We start from the raw sequence: 16,540 nt of genomic DNA on the forward strand, positions 1-16,540 counted from the left end.
AGCTTTTGCAAGCACCATCATTGCCATTACTATGTTTAAAGGGTGAACATGCATCTAAATAAAACCCATATGGAAAGACTTTCAGAAACAATAAGAACTGTATCTCTGAATACAATATCAATGGCAGAGACATAACCACACAGGACCTCAGACTATATTATGAATCTTTTTTAGCAGAGCTCTTTTGTAAAAAGTCATTGGGAAATCACAAAAATATAAACACAGAAAAGACATTCGCAAAAAGAAAAGGAGTACTTTTCTTTTTGCGAATACAGACTAACACGGCTGCTACTCTGAAACTTGTCAGAAAAGACATTGCATGCCTTCTGATCAGCTGTTCATTTCCTCCCTCAGTGTCAGAGTTGTTCTTTGCTTGTTGATAGAAATAACTTGATACTAAACAACACATACAACTATTTTAAAAAAACTACATAAATATGAGGATAAAAAATTGCTTTGTTGACAGTTAGGAAAAAGTTATGGAACTACAGCAACGATAATTCTGCAATTTTGTACCTCTTGTTAATGTTTCTAGTACATATTTAGCAAACTGAAATATTAAGTTACACACCTAAAGAAGAAAAAGAGGAAGAGAAAGCAGTATTTATGAAGATGAAGTAATATTGCTGTAGGAACCTCAATTTGTGAATTTGCTGCCTTATAAAAATGTCTGGTATAACTATTGTTGCAGTAACTTTTTATCATTACCTTGTATTTGAGAAATACTACTGAATACATAGTTAGAAACTATTGCGATGAGCTGCGCACAAAGAAGCAGACTGAAAGACAGCAATCAACTTTCATTTCTGAGGACATAATGATATAAGCATAATGCTGTATTAATGCATTTTTGTAAGACAGTCTATACTTTTTTTTTTTAGACAGATAATTCTCCCTGCATATCCCCTACAACTCAGCATAAGCATGTGTAACTCACAAGCTGTCACGCTACAGTATGTTATTTATTTACATTGCAGAAAAAGAAGAGCAGCAGGGGAGAAGAAAATAATGTCACTCATCTGGATTTCTGCACATGTGCAGAGAACAGAACAGGACACACATTTGCAAGTGCCCAGGAGGGAAAAATATCCAAGAGAGAGAATGTTGGTAGTTACAGAGAAAGCTCAGCAATTGTTTGAAGCCACTGAGAAAGATACCAGTTCACATACATTTTTACTTTACTCATTCAATAGATTCCATAGTTCGACTTGCCTAGTAGTTTTGATTTAGTTTTTTGTTGCAAACTACTAGAGACAAATTGCCAATTTAAACACAGGTGTTAAAATATGGCTGCTATGAGTAACAAATAAACAAAGTACCCTAACTTATTACTAGTCCATGAAAATTTATGAAAGTGTTTCTTCATCCACTTTATTCCACTACGCATATCTGTCTCCAAATATATTCACCATATCCACAATTGTTCTAACTTCAGTTTAGTGGAACTATACTGTAATTCTATTTTTCTTGACTAGATCATTCCTGAAGAAAATGTTATTTCAGTGAGTCCATTTATCTGGGTTAAAAAAAATATGCTAGAATAGTAAGGATCAGAGTTCTCAGTGTGCTGTACACTTCAGCTCATAACAAATATAACCAGACAACATGTAAGAACTGGCAGCTAAAACAAGGAAAACAAATATCATGAATGTTCTTGGAATGTTTCATGTGTTTGAAAAGTACCAGCTAATTTGATTCTGACTGTACATAATATATTTTATTTATATACATATATGTGCTTCAGATAAGTTGATCTTGTGTTATATAGTATTAAAATAGAGAAGATGCTATTACATATATATTGGCTAATTTCCAAAAGAGAAACATGAATCTTGTATGAGAAAAGTAGGGGTTTTCAACCCTTGCTATTGAAATATCAAGATTTCACTGATATAAACAGGTTGATAGCACGTTTAGATTAAGTAGGACTTCTGCGATATGCTATAAACTAAACAAACTGAAACTAGTGGCTATATGGAGCTATATTTCATTAGATATGTCAGAACAATTTAACAGTTCAAAACACAGCAAATCAACCAAAATCTTTTCCCCAAGATACTTCTCAGAAACTAGGTATATTTAACATAATTCACTTCTGTGCCAGACAGAAGGTTTGGTTTTACAGAACCCTCTGGCAGAATGAGAAGAGGTCAGAAGAGAAGAAAACGGGGGGCGGGGGGGGGGCAAGGGGAGAGGAGGAAATCACTGTACTCTACAGCATTTCCAATTGACACTGAAATAATTATGTAAAATGCACTTTTTCAGATAAGTGTGTTGCAGCTCTGGCACATAAAAAAATTAAGGAAAATACTTCTAACTAACTTTTAATGGAAGCAGTGGTTTAGTGAACTAAACACAGTGCTTGGAGTCTGGAGACTTGGGTTCTTTTCCTTACTCTATAATTTAGTTGCTGACCTTGGGAAAGTCACTTACATTTCTGTGCCTTAGGAGAATGTTTTCTACTTTTAATAAAAGGCAAGACAGAACCAAAATGGACAGCAAAATATTTTGATATACTGAACTGGTGGTTTCTCCCCCCCGGTATTATGTATGCCTGTAAGATTTTGTTGTATCCCCCCCCACACACACACTTTTTCCTGCTTGTTTTTGACCTTGGAAATGTAAGTGTCAAGTCTTGCATTCTCCAGTTTTCCTGGAGTACTTCTAGAAACTTGCCTACACTAGAATGAAAGATGGTTTCATTGGTGCTAATCAAAAACAGTTTTTAAACAGTCTGACTAAAATACTCTTCCTCTTTCAAATACTTAACTTCTATCTACTCTTTTGGCTGGTAATTTCATCATTTCCTTAGTTTACTAGCCATAACAAACTAACAGCCTAGACTGGATCTGAATGCCTAACAAAAGAAAAATAGACAAGTAGGAAAGGAAAAATACCCCAAAGGAAAGAAAGAGGGCACAAGCACAATTTTTTCCCTTTACAGGTTACCTTTCAGGAACAACACTCTGCCCTCAGATTAGTGTACAGAACTCCATTTTCCCAACTGAGGGAAGAATTTGTCTCAAGCATATACCAACTGGTTTTAACATTATTCAGAGGCTACACCTTAGCTTAAAGAAAGATCACGTCACAAAGTTATAAAACATATGATGTTCAGACTTTGTCCAGATAACGTGTTTCTTTTAAAAGAATCTTTCTGGTAAATATCAGTTGTGTACTCAAAATGTTAGTGGACACCATGACAAGCACCTGACTTCTTAACAGTGCTTATATCAGAAGTCTGCTCAGTTCTTCAAAGACTACTGCCACTTATATATTGCCCCATCTTACACATATTTGCCCCGGATGGTTTGTGTTTAGTCATAAATTTCTACATTTATTTTTTATTTTACCTAAGGAACTATATTTTAAATATCTGTTGCATTAAATATTGAAGAATTTAAAAAGCATCTTTGGCCCAGTCTGGGGAGAGTAGAGGCAGTACAAGACTTAAGTACCACATCCTGTCCTCCTCAACTGAATGGAGTTGCCATAATGCTAGATTTTTAGAGGGAACTGTGAATGGAAAACAATTTTAAAAAATCCTAGCTTTATATCCATCAGTCTGTTTCAATTTTTCCATGTTTATGCCCAGTAGCTGACATTGTTTGGTGTTTGTCCACACACACAGGCACCTTTGTCATATTTACTTATTAATTGTTCCACAGATGCACCCAACAAAGGGCACGCTGCATTGCTACAGCACAGCAGCACTTCACACCTAATTTTTAGCATTTATATAGCACTATACGTTTCAAAACACTACAAAAATTCATACAACACTTTCTGAAGTAGACAAGGACCACACATACTATTTTATAGATGGAGAGAAACAGACAAACGAGATAGGAGTTCTTGACACCTGACTACATGTTTTTCTGGAGCCAGCTGCAGAAGAACATACTAGGAGTGAAACTAGGGTATATTGGTTTCTCTCTGAAAGAGGTTAAATATATAGTACTGCTGCTAAACACAAAGAGAAAGCAGAGAAAGGGAAAGACACAAAACATAGCATAAATGACAAGAGCGAAAGGAACAACAGCAAAGGGCTTTCTCCAAAACCACCAAATCCAGCATGGTTTTGGGTAATGCTGTCACAGATTAGCAAATAGGGTAAAGCACTGTATTTTTAAGCATGATTTAACAACTTTTGCTTAACTTCTTAAATTTTTCAAAACAGACTGGTTGTCACTTTATCTCTGCTTAACTACTGAAAAACTTTCACAACAAGCTACTATTTTGGACACTGGATTTTGTCAGATGCATGCCACAAAACTACCACGAAACTGTTCTTCAAGGGTTCTGTTATACCTTCAATGTTAATTATACACGTTGCATCAACACCTAGTGTATTTAAGAATGCAAAAAGTTAATGTAACATTTGAATAATCAAAAACACTGAAGTCAGAAAACTCCATAAGTTAGTTTATAATGTAACATTAATTGCTACATTGTATAAAATATTTTAAAGGTATGGAATGAAAAAAAAACAGCAACACATTATGCAGAAATAACCTCGTGTATGTACCGAGTGAGAATTTTATAGCTGGAATCTTAAGTTTGTGAATTTCTTGATTGGAATGCTTGAGTTCTTTGTTGCATCACACTTTCCCATCCCCACCCCCTTTTATTAAAAAGAGGATTAAGTACTTTAGAGGCATATCACCATTGTTAACACAGACTAGTAGCATGTCAGAAAAACAAAAATTTAAAAACTCATAAGCAAAAAATGCTCGCTTTCGCTGTTCATAACCTTTTAAAACACTTACAAGATTTTGTTTAAACCTTTATGGTTTTTCCTTTTAATTAGACATTCAAGAGAAAGCCAAGTTTGAGGTGTTGACTTTCAGCTGTTTGAATTACGCAAGAGCAAACATTTTAATCAGAACTTATCAGGATTTTTTCCCCAATATTTGCAGAGTTCAAAAACAGCTGAACTGATTTTTCCCAATTCCTTAATAAAATATTCATCTTTAGGCCAAGATGTAATACCTCAGAGATCATCACAAGAATATGTTTGAGAAAGTTATCAGTAACTGAAACAAGGGGAGCAGGTTAAAATGGAATCTACAGCTCAACCCTAGCAAATAGCATACAAGCACCATGGTCTTCCAGTGTATGTAATTATCTGTCCTTTTAAAAATATTTGAAAAGGTAGATCTATAAATGTAATCAATTGACTTTTACCTTAAGTCTCCCAAGATACTATATACCCATATCATCACTCAGTAATTTGAACCGTCAGTGACAGGACATTCTGGTTAATTATAATTTTAGCCTAAATTCTCTCTGTGCATTAATAAGCAAATTTAAGATTAATTCTCCTTGCCTATGATAGGACAAATTTTCTCTCATGTGATACACGATTAATCATGTTTTTCCTTTAGTCCAGTTTTTAGTTCAATGTCTACATTCACATTGCATCAGCTATACAAAAAAACAGCTGTTTAGTACTGCTATTTGAGTAAGTGCCACACGTCTTAATTTTATTCAGATATTCAAATTCTATTCCTTCAATATTTTGAAGTTATTAGCAAGTCTAAAAAAATCAGGAATGTTGGGTAACTTTGAAATTTCGTAATTTTATTTTTTTCCTTAATTTAATTTTATAACTAATGTGTCCTCACTAGAGAACCCTTGCTCATGGAATTATTTACCAGCAGAGATTAGACTGACCTCAGGCCTGTTTTCAGAATGCTTTGCAAAATTAACTGCTTTGCAAAAATCCGTCCCATAATAAGCAAAGATAAGGAAAAAACAAAAAAAGAGAGCCACTGAACAAATGAGAGGTAAAAACCTAAGTCCATTACAAGTAACGATGTAAATCTTAAATACGGAATTCAGAACTCACACCACAATGACAGAGGTCCTTAATATACATCAGATAGATATAAATTAGGTAAAAGAACAAACATTCAGAACTTTTAAAAGCTCTTCCATTCCCTATCTTAAAAAAATTGTAGTTTTAAATTTTAAGTTTTTTGAGGAAAGCTCAGTTCTAAAGAGAACTTTAATATCAAGTATTATTTTTAGAATACCCCATCCTTCAAACAGAAAAACATCTAGGCTAAAAAAAAAAAATCACATTCCTTTAATTTTGTCTATAGCCAGTACAACACCAAAGGTCTGGTGCAATCATCTGTATGTAATATTCCCAATATAAACATCCATTTATTTTAATTGTATGAAATATTCAAACACATTAGTACCTGTACCTAAGTGTGAAATAAAATAATTATACACATATTAGATTATGTGAGTTGAAAGTGTGATCACACAGTTTACAATGACCTGGATTACCTGAGCGAAGTCATGGGAAGCTATTTGATCTGGTCTTACAATTCCATGCTTTGTAAAACACATCAGAATCAGTTACTAGAGAAAGTTTAAATACTCTAATACAGATATGAAAAGTTTGTCACAATATGGTTTTGTTAATATAACTTATATTTTTGTACTACACTGTTCAAAATTCAATCTAGTTTCTACAGAAATACCTTATATCCTCATTCTTCTATTATCTTAAATATGCAATCAGTTCCTACAGAATAACTCTGTTAATATAGACAAAAGAAAAACATAAGCAACACTACCAATTATTTCAAGTAATATCTTAATAGCTGATGTTCATTTGTCTCCTACCCCAGCAAAGACACACTAAAACTGATCTCATTCAGACCAAGAACAACAGGTCTTGAAAAATCAATTCACCTAGTCATTGGCAATGAGTTGAAAGTTTTCACTGGCAAGTGATGGAGCTTAAACAGCATCTGTAGAATTTAAGGTTTTTAATGAAAACTAAATTTCTAGCCCTTATGGTTGCAAAGATGAAGTTCCAGGTGTGAACCATAGGTAAACTGATCCAATGTCTGTGGATGCTCAGAGCTCACCTGCAAGCAGCAACAGGTTGAAAGTGACAAGATACTAGTCAATTTCACAATTGCAATTCAGAACTCTGTGAGCAGACAAGTATCATGTCAGTTTCACGCTGCTGCTGCATATTTAAGTTATACCCTAGTGAAGTCATTGGAGCTGTTAGTGTCCCTGGTCCTCATAAGTTTCTTCTCCATCCCCAATATTTTATATAAAGCTTTTGGCTGGGAAGTTCAGTCATCTAGCTGAAAAAGTACGTAATCCTTTTTCCAAGCCTTGAAGACAAAATACCTAAAGCACTGTAAAAGTTTATTCACATTATCTTCATTTTCACTGTCCCTAGATACCAAAATTGCTACAGTCAGACAGCAATGTAGCCTTACTGCAAGCACATTCTTTGCAGTTCTAGAGCATTACCATTAGGAAACAGACTAGAAGCCAGAGAAAGGTGAGCTTACTATCATAACACCATTACACCTAGACACGAGACCAGAATGAAGACTTTATACCAGCGGTTCTCAAACTGAGTATCAGGACCCCAAAGCAGGTCACGACCCTGTTTTAATGGGGTCGCCACAGCTGGTGTTAGATGTGCTGGGGGCCAAAGCCGAACCCTCAGGCTTTGGCGGGGCTCAGGCTTTGGTTTCAGCCCTGGACAGTGGAGCTCAGGTTATAGGCCCCTCACCCAGGGCAGCAGGCCCACTCTCAGGCTTCAGTTGCCCTCCTAGGGTCATGTAATAATTTTTGTTGTCAGAAGGGGGTCACAGTACAATGAAATTTGAGAACCACTGCTTTATATCGTACAGGTCAAGAACGTACATGCCCTAAGAAGCTGATGCCCTCATGAAAGCATTACACTTGTCCATGCAACTATGGCCCAAGCTATGCAGCAAACCCTTCCAACTTATGTGACAAAGCATCATTCATTTGTGCAACAGACTAAGAAATGCACAACATTAACTGATTCAAGATTCATATTATAAGCTTCAATTTTATTTACATAATTCCAAAAATGCCCCATAAAATGAAAATATATAAACTAGTGCATAATATTTATATTGGGGCAGATGAAAACCACCCAGAATTTTCTGATATGCCCACACCAGGGATACCTTCAAAACAGTGAAATTTCTCTTCATACCTTTTCCCATAAAGCAAGTTGGACACTGAACAGACTATATATCCAGACTCCCAGAGATTTGTGAGTGGGATGGACTGGTAACTGATGTACATATTCAAGGTATACTCTCAAAAGTAACAATGCACTGGAGTGGATCGATCTTAATTTCTATCTTTCAAGGTGATTTGGGTGGTTAACTCCCATAGTCCCCTTTGAAAAGCCCGGCCCCAAATAATAGCTGTTTTAGAAACATCTCAATGAGACAGCTCTTAAAACCTCCCTATCAATACTGTGGCCTGTTCTGCCACTGGCTGGCCCAACTGCTCCAGCAACCAACTTAAGAAGCCTCGTATCCCCTTGGCCAAGACCGTAAAACTTTTAGACTCTGTCTACACAAGGAATATGCAATTTTAAACTGATTTAGTTACACTGGTACAAAAGTTTATATGGACACTTATTTTGGTTTAAAGCAGGCTTATTTTCATTTAGCTGATTAGGTATCAGTTTAAATTAAATTGAAATAAGCCACTCCAACTAAAATAAAGATGTGTACACAGGGGCTTAAACAAAGTTAAAATGGTTCAATTTTCTTGTTTAGATAAGACCCAAACTGAAACCTCTATTCCATGTGCGAGAAAAGGCCTTCCCAGGTTGGCCATTATTAATCCTTGCTGCTGTCCTCAATATGAAAGATAGATTTAAGAACAGAAGCATGGAAAATACACTATATTCTGCCCCAGCAACAGGCAAACAAAATGATGTTTAGAGCAGCATTTTGAATGCATATAAATGGGGCAAAATAGGATATATCAAGGCCAGAGAGGAGCAATAGCTAAGACATGAGTAATGGAGGCCTGAATGTGAGTTTTAGTAATGATGACAAAAAGGAAAAGCCAGATATTAGAGATGCTGCGCAGGGAGAAATTGAAAGATTTAGACATGCCCTATATGCGACATTTTAGAGAGGGATGAATTGAAGACAAAGTTCAAGCTACAGACCTATTGTGTGTTAAAGGCAAAGAACCCCCAGAATGGAAAATTAATACTTTTGGGGAGGTTTAGTTAAAACAGGAGCTGATGGAAAAGCAAGCAGGTGCTGAGGATGACTCAAGTATACCCAAGAACTTCTGTGGCCCTTTATCATCACAGCATCTGAGCACTGCACAAGCATTAATGAATTTTATCTTCACATCCACTTTGGGAAGTATCATCCCCATTTTACAGACAAGAAACAGTCAAAAAGAGCATATATGACCCAGCCATGGTCAACTGCAGAACATGGAATTTAACCCAGATCTCCTAGGTCCGACCCTAATCAGAAGGCTATCCTTTCCTCCCTCAATGTCTCTATAAATGCAGTCTCCCATTGGCTTCCCCAACTCCTCCAGCAAGTCAGAAAGACGACATCTGTTAGGGAAATTAGTAAATACAGAAGTATCTCTGTATATAGTAAGAGATTGGACAGAAATCACAGTTTAACTGGAGAAAAAGTCAGAGAAATTCTGGAAAACAAGCCATCAGATTTGCAATTCAGACATTTATATTAGATAATTTTTTAATTTAAGGGATAGAAACTCTCATACTTCAAACCAAAAGTCCACTTTGTTCTGTAATTGTCCACTACAAGGTTTCATGCACCTTCCTCTAAAGCGTTTCTTACTGGCAACTGTTTGCTTTTTTTTAAAAACAAAACACTGGAGGGGATGAACTACTAATTGTATCAAATATGGCAACTCCTTAGGTGAAACCCCGTGGCATACTATGGCAATTCATGACTGGAATATTGTCAAAGAATTCCACTCAGTGCACACATCAGCTTGTAACTCAGCAATTCTTAATTCAATCAATATTTCCTAAATCCAATTGTTTTCTTAAATCATGACCATTTTAAAAAATGTTTCTTTAACCAATTATAACACTCTTAAATGACAACTACTTTTCATCTGAATGATTGTTCTTGTTCAGATTATAAATACTTTTTCCTGTTTTGAAATGTTCTGAAGTTTACTAAGATGTTTCACAATTGCAACTTCAAATACATCTTATTTTTAAAAAACATCTTTCTTTTATCTCCCAACATAATACAGGATACAAATTGTGTTACTCAACCACTTCAAAGTTAACTGACACGGAACCATCAGAGGGAGCATGAAATTGTTTTTCATGGAGTCGACGGAATTCTTGTCAATGGAGTGGTAAAACTTAAAAATATAAATATTTTTAGAACCTGAATAACTTTATTTATCTTAAAGTTGTTACAAACTGGTGCATAAAGTATTGATCCAAGACCATCACAAGATTCTTTTATTACAAATATAGTTCTTCTTTTGGAAATATGCACAGGCCAAACACATAGCCCTCACAAAAATCCAGTTAATTAAAAACAAGTTGTTAATAAATACAAATCCAAAAGGTAGATAACTCTACCTGACAATACTCAGCCATTACTGAAGGCATTTTTTTCTGCATCACAAAAACCAAAAAACTTAGCCATCAAGTTAGCATATACATTAAGCAGAGTAAGACCCTGACCCTGCCAAAATACACACACGTAACTTTTTGCACTACAAGTGCCCAGTGATGTCAGTGGAACTACTTGCAGTGCATGCAGTTAAACACAATAGTAAATCTTTGCAGGATAAGGACCTAAGCATCATTTTTTTTAAAAAAATAAGCACTTAGTGAAATATGCATAATTCCTTTGCAGCATTTAATATTGCCTCTTTTTCTACTAAAACAATTGGCTTGCACTAATAAATTACACAAGTACAAACACTAAATGACCCATACTTTATTCAATTTAATTTTTAACTAACTCAGTGCTAAAAGAAGAACTAAGCTATAAAAGAATTTAACATTTATCTATCTCTGGGGTTAGATAGGAACAGGATGCTTATGAGGGAAATCTGCTGATTACAACAGACCCCAGAGTTCTCACCCACAGTGGTGGATGGTGATTTCCCACTCCAGATAACATTATAATGGGAAGTTTATAACCATGCCCCCCACACATGGGAGATTTTACCTTTACAATCGCTCTTCTCTACAAGAGAAAAAGGAGTAGAAGTGACAGGTCCACTTTGTTACATTATGGTCTCTTCCCTGCTCCAGGGGCAAGGCAGGAGGGTGATTTTAGTATATCATAGTCTCTTCCCCGCCTTCTCCCCAATAGGATGGGAGAAGACAAAGCCACGGATTTTTTTTCTATATTAGATTTAAATCTCCCCGTTTCCCCACCCAAGTTATTCAGGCCAAAGCATCCCTCCCGCCCCTAGGATACAACCCCCCTCCCGCCCCCATCACTCTTCTCTGTAGACATACACACAGCATCATACCTCCAACATCAACTCACCTGACAGTGGGGCTGTAGGGGCTCCGGGAGCGGCGCCAGCTGCTGCCGTAGGGGCTGGGCGACACATCCCCACCGCGTTCGTACGAGCTGTGCCGGCTGTAGCTAGGGGATCGGCGGCGGCTGTAGGGGCTGAGGGGGGAGCGCCCGCCGATGGGGCTGGGCGATTTGCGGCTCCTCTGGCTCTGGGAGGCCCTGTGCGACGGGGGGCTGTCGTCCCGGCCGGGGCTAGGGGACGAACGTTGCCGCCTGTAGGCCCTAGGCTCGGCCTTATCCTCCCGATAAGCCTTCGGCGGGTCCTTGTAGGCCGAGGGCGGCTCCTTGGCCGCTTTAGTCCGGCTCTTGTGCGCTTTGCCCTCCCGCTCCTTCCTGCCAGTGCCGGGGGAGGCGGCCGGGCCCTTCCTGCGGCCGTCGCTGCCGCCGCCACTGCTGCTCTTGGGGCCCTCCCGGTCCTGGCCCCCGGTCTGATTGTGGCGGCTGCGGGACTTGGAGGAGGAAGAGGAGGCCTCGGCTCCCCCCCTGGCCACCGCCGCCCCCTCCTGCTGCTTCTCCTCCCCCCGCCTGCGGTGCTCCCGGTGCCGCTCTCTGGAGCGGCCGCTGCTGCCGCGATGTTCCCGGTGCGGCCGGCTGCTCCGCTCCGACTCCCCCCGGGGCCGCTGGCTCCCTCCGCCGGAGGAGGAGGCCGGGCTTCCCCCGCCGCTCCCCGCCCCGCTTGGTCCGGCCGCTCCGCTTCCCACCAGCCCCTCGGACTGAGAGCTCACGTCGTCGTACTCCTCCACCAGAGTGCTCAGCCCCCCGCTACTGCGCCGCTTCTCCGGCTCCTGGGCGCCGCCCCCTGCGCCTCCCCCGCGGCCCCGACGCCGCTTGTGCCGGGACCCCGAGCGCCGCTTGCCCCGGGGCCGCTTCCGCTCCCCCCCGTCCCCGCAGCAGGAGGAGGCGCTGGTGGCCGCCAGGAACAGCAGAGACTGCGGCGGCAGCGGCGGCTGCAGGAGCGGCGGCTGCAGGAGCGGAAACAGCAGCGGGTGAGGAGCCGGCGGCGGCGGAGCGGGAGGCTGCGGCTGGGCCGCGAAGCGCTTCCGTCTCCGGTGATGCAGCCGCTTCTTGTCCGCCGGCGCCTCCACCGCTGCCGAGCCGCCCCAGCCCCGGCTTCCCCCGCTCCCTCCAGCTGGCGCCGCGTCCGAGGTGCTCGGCATCGAGATCACTCAAGGCCGAGGACTAGGACGCGGCCTACGAACCCGCTGCCGCCGCCTTCAGGGCGCTGCCGGCGCCATGGAGACACCGCGCCGCGCACAGACAGACCCCGGCCCCGCCGCCCGCCTCACAGACCGCGCCGCCCGCCCGGCCGCGCCTCACATCGGGCCGCACGACCCCCGCGCTCGGGCCGCCCCGCAGCAGCGGGGGGTGGGGCTGGGGGGGGGGTCTCAGTCACCAACGAGCCCGGAGGCTCGTGGGCCCGGCCTCCCACTGTCCCCGCAACACGGAAGAGTCTCACGGCGGCCTCCTCACTCCATCCCGGCCCGCGCCTCCTCTTCCTCCTCCGGCGGCGGCTGCTCGCCTCTCTCGGCCGCTCCGGCGGCGCCTGCGGGCCGCGCTGCCCCCCCACCCCCGGCTCCTCCTTGAGTCCGAGGGTCAATGTCGCGCCGTAGGTGTCCCAGCCACGCGCACTCCCGGCGGCTCGATCCCGCTGCCTCCGTCGCTCGCAGCCGGGCAGCGATCGAGAGGCCTCCGCGCTGTGCGACTGACACACACACACAGGGGACACGGCGCACACTGCGCACGCGCGTATAGCCCAGGGAGGGCGGGGTGCTCACGAGCGCAAGCCTTCTGCCCGCCGCCGGCCGGGAGACGATCGACACCACGCGAGAGACTCCCCTGAACGTCACGACCGGAAGATTTCACGCGTGACTTCCGGCCGGGTGGAGAGCCCAATCCGCTTCTGCGCCGACGGCGCGGGGAAGGGTTTTAGCAGCTTCCGCTTTGAGAGGTGAAAGGTTATCCAAGAGTTTCCGGGCGGGGAGGGGGGGCGGCGTCGCTGCTTGTCCCAAGGAGGATTCGCCCTGGAGGGAAAGCGGCTCCTCCTCCCGCCGTGGTTCTGGCTGCAGGCCCGGGCCTGTGGCGCCCATTCCGGGCGGCGGGCGGCAGACGGCGGCGGCGCTGGGTACGGGGCAGGCCCTGCGCCGCGTGCGGCGTTGTCCACCCTGCGTGTTTGAACGGCCGCGGGGGGCGGTTCGGGGTAACGCAGTGGGGGTCGCTGGCCGCGGGTCACGTTCTCGAGCCCGAAGCCTCGTGCGCGCTCACGCGGCTCGAAAGCTGAGGCCGTGAGACAAGCCGCCAAGTGCCCGAGCGTAGCCAGCACTGTAATCCCTGGCCCAGGCCCGCGGGCTCCATTTGCACAAGAGCCGCCTCCTACACGTTTCCCTGCTCACTCAGCCGATGGTAAAAAAAAGCGGGGGAGAAATCCGGCACCTGGTGCGTTGTGTTTTAAGTCAGTGGGACTGGGACAGGGGCCATGCGTTCTCATTACCATAAGCAGGGAGATGACGCCACTTAACAGAGGCATTAAATTATCTGTATTAACAATGTCTGTCGTTAAATTTTCAATATAAACACAGGTTTCAGAGTAGCAGTCGTGTTAGTCTGTATCCACAAAAAGAAAAGGAGTACTTGTGACCTTAAGAGACTAACAAATTCATACGAGCATAAGCTTTCGTGAGCTACAGCTCACTTCATCGGATGCAGTGGAAAATACAGTGGGGAGATTTTATATACACAGAGAACACGAAACAATGGGTGTTACCAAGCACACTGTAAGGAGAGTGATCAGGTAAGGTGAGCTATTACCAGCAGGAGAGGAAAAAAAACCTTTTGTAGTGATAATCAAGATGGGCCAGTTCCAGCAGTTGACAAGAAAGTGTGAGGAACAGTAGGGCGGGGGTAGGGGAGAATAAACATGGGGAAATAAATTTACTTTGTGTAATGACACATCCACTCCCAGTCTTTATTCAAGCCGAACGTAATGGTGTCCAGTTTGCAAATTAATTCCAATTCAGCAGTCTCTCGTTGGAGTCTGTTTTTGAAGTTTTTTTGTTGAAGAATTGCTACTTTTAGGTCTGTAATCGAGTGACCAGAGAGATTGAAGTGTTCTCCGACTGGTTTTTGAATGTTATAATTCTTGACCTCTGATTTGTGTCCATTTATTCTTTTACGTAGAGACTGTCTGGTTTGACCAATGGCAGAGGGGCATTGCTGGCACATGATGGTCTCTGATAGTGTGGCTGATGTGATTATGCCCTATGATGGTATCTATTCAGGGGACATATGAACAGTTGGCAATGGGCTTTGTTGCAAGGATAGGTTCCTGGGTTAGTGTTTTTGTTGTGTGGTGCGTGGTTGTTGGGGAGTATTTGCTTCAGGTTCGGGGGCTGTCTGTATGCAAGGACTGGCCTGTCTCCCAAGATCTGTGAGAGTGCAACCTGAAGCAAATACTCACCAGCAACCACACACCACACAACAAAAACACTATCCCAGGAACCTATCCTTGCAACAAAGCCCATTGCCAACTGTGTCCCCTGAATAGATACCATCACAGGGCCTAATCACATCAGTCACACTATCAAAGGCTCGTTCACCTGTACATGTGTACAATGTGATATATGCTATCATGTGCCAGCAATGCCCCTCTACCATGTACATTGGCCAAACCGGACAATCTCTACGTAAAAGAATAAATGGACACAAATCAGATGTCAAGAATTATAACGTTCAAAAGCCAGTCGGAGAACACTTCCATCTCTCTGGTCACTCGATTACAGACCTAAGAGTGGCAATTCTTCAACAACAAAATTTCAAAAACAGACTCCAACGAGAGACTGCTGAATTGGAATTAATTTGCAAACTGGACACCGTTACATTAGGCTTGAATAAAGACTGGGAGTGGATGTGTCCTTACACAAAGTAGAATTACTTCCCCATGTTTATTACCCCCACCCCCGCCTTACTGTTCCTCACATGTTCTTGTCAACTGCTGGAAATGGCCCACCTTGATTATCACTACAAAAGGTTTTTTTTCCTCTCCTGCTGGTAATAGCTCACCTTACCTGATCACTCTCCTTACAGTGTGTATGGTAACACTCATTGTTTCATGTTCTCTGTGTATATAAAATCTCCCCACTGTATTTTCCGCTGAATGCATCCCATGAAGTGAGCTGTAGCTCATGAAAGCTTATGCTCAAATAAATTTGTTCGTCTCGAAGGTGCCACAAGTCCTCCTTTTCTTTTAATATAAACAGAAGTGCCTTAGGTTTTTTCCAGTTCTGGTGACTATCATGATTGTTGCAAGTATTTGGTGATTGTCTTAAGCACCAGTTGTTCAGGTCCTGTGTATCTTAGTGTTCTTTAGAGTAGATTTGTTTAACCTTTGTGTTGCAGTAGAAAAATATTGAAAACTTAAGTCCTAAAGGCATAAAAACCAGAAAATAAGTCGAATTAGGCATTATTTTTAAAACTCTTTGGTTTAAAATCATATCTTAAATCTGGGGTCTGCCTCATGATTTTGGAACACTTGGGCATTGCAACCTTGACTTCTAAAATAGATATTGATGGTGCTACAGTGTTTCGTATGAAATCAAAGCTGTGGTGGTATATACATGCAAGCAACAAAGTTTAAAAAGTATGTTTGGGGGAAGATATAGGTCAAGCATTTCCCTTCAGCTCTTAATAGCTGGCAGCCTTAAGTGTCCTAGTAGTTTTATAAAAAGAAAAGGAGTACTTGTGGCACCTTAGAGACTAACCAACCTACTTGAGCACAAGCTTTCGTGAGCCGCGTCCGATGAGGTGAGCTGTGGCTCACGAAAGCTTGTGCTCAAGTAGGTTGGTTAGTCTCTAAGGTGCCACAAGTACTCCTTTTCTTTTTGCGAATACAGACTAACACGGCTGTTACTCTGAAACTAGTAGTTTTATGTATGCAGTGTTTTTGTAGCTGTGTTGGTCCCAAGATATTAGAGAGACAAGGTGGGTGAGAGACAGATTGTTAAGCTTAATAAGGAGGTAGCACACATGGAATAGACCATTCAAGGCAAAGTGGGCAGTTAATATCTCTGCAGTCATAGGACAAAGGAGGTTTGTGTATTGTAATGAGCATAATCCACTAGAGACTTTACAGTGGTGTAGCTGTGCCTTTGTAAGCTCTTTAATATAGC

The 16,540-nt window shown here is 42.3% G+C and overlaps 1 protein-coding gene and 1 long non-coding RNA gene across 5 annotated transcripts in view; one reads left to right on the forward strand and one right to left on the reverse strand.

Annotated features, from left to right (window-relative positions):
- Positions 1-13,220, reverse strand: part of CDK13 (cyclin dependent kinase 13) — a 59,708-nt gene extending 46,488 nt beyond the window's left edge. For 2 of the 4 annotated variants that reach the window (XM_048839137.2, XM_048839136.2), the window contains exon 1: positions 11,346-13,220. In XM_048839137.2, the coding sequence (XP_048695094.2) occupies positions 11,346-12,535 (1,190 nt within the window). In that variant the 5' untranslated portion in view covers positions 12,536-13,220. The remainder of the gene's footprint in view (positions 1-11,345) is intronic. The other 2 variants (XM_048839140.2, XM_048839138.2) reach the window with 1 other exon arrangement.
- A 146-nt stretch (positions 13,221-13,366) lies between these two features.
- Positions 13,367-16,540, forward strand: part of LOC142071142 (uncharacterized) — a 72,489-nt gene continuing 69,315 nt past the window's right edge. The window contains exon 1 of the long non-coding RNA XR_012667143.1: positions 13,367-13,500. This is a non-coding gene — a long non-coding RNA (uncharacterized LOC142071142). The remainder of the gene's footprint in view (positions 13,501-16,540) is intronic.

Source organism: Caretta caretta, chromosome 2 (genome assembly GCF_965140235.1).
Source record: "Caretta caretta isolate rCarCar2 chromosome 2, rCarCar1.hap1, whole genome shotgun sequence".
In the NCBI taxonomy this organism is placed as follows: Eukaryota; Metazoa; Chordata; order Testudines; family Cheloniidae; genus Caretta; species Caretta caretta.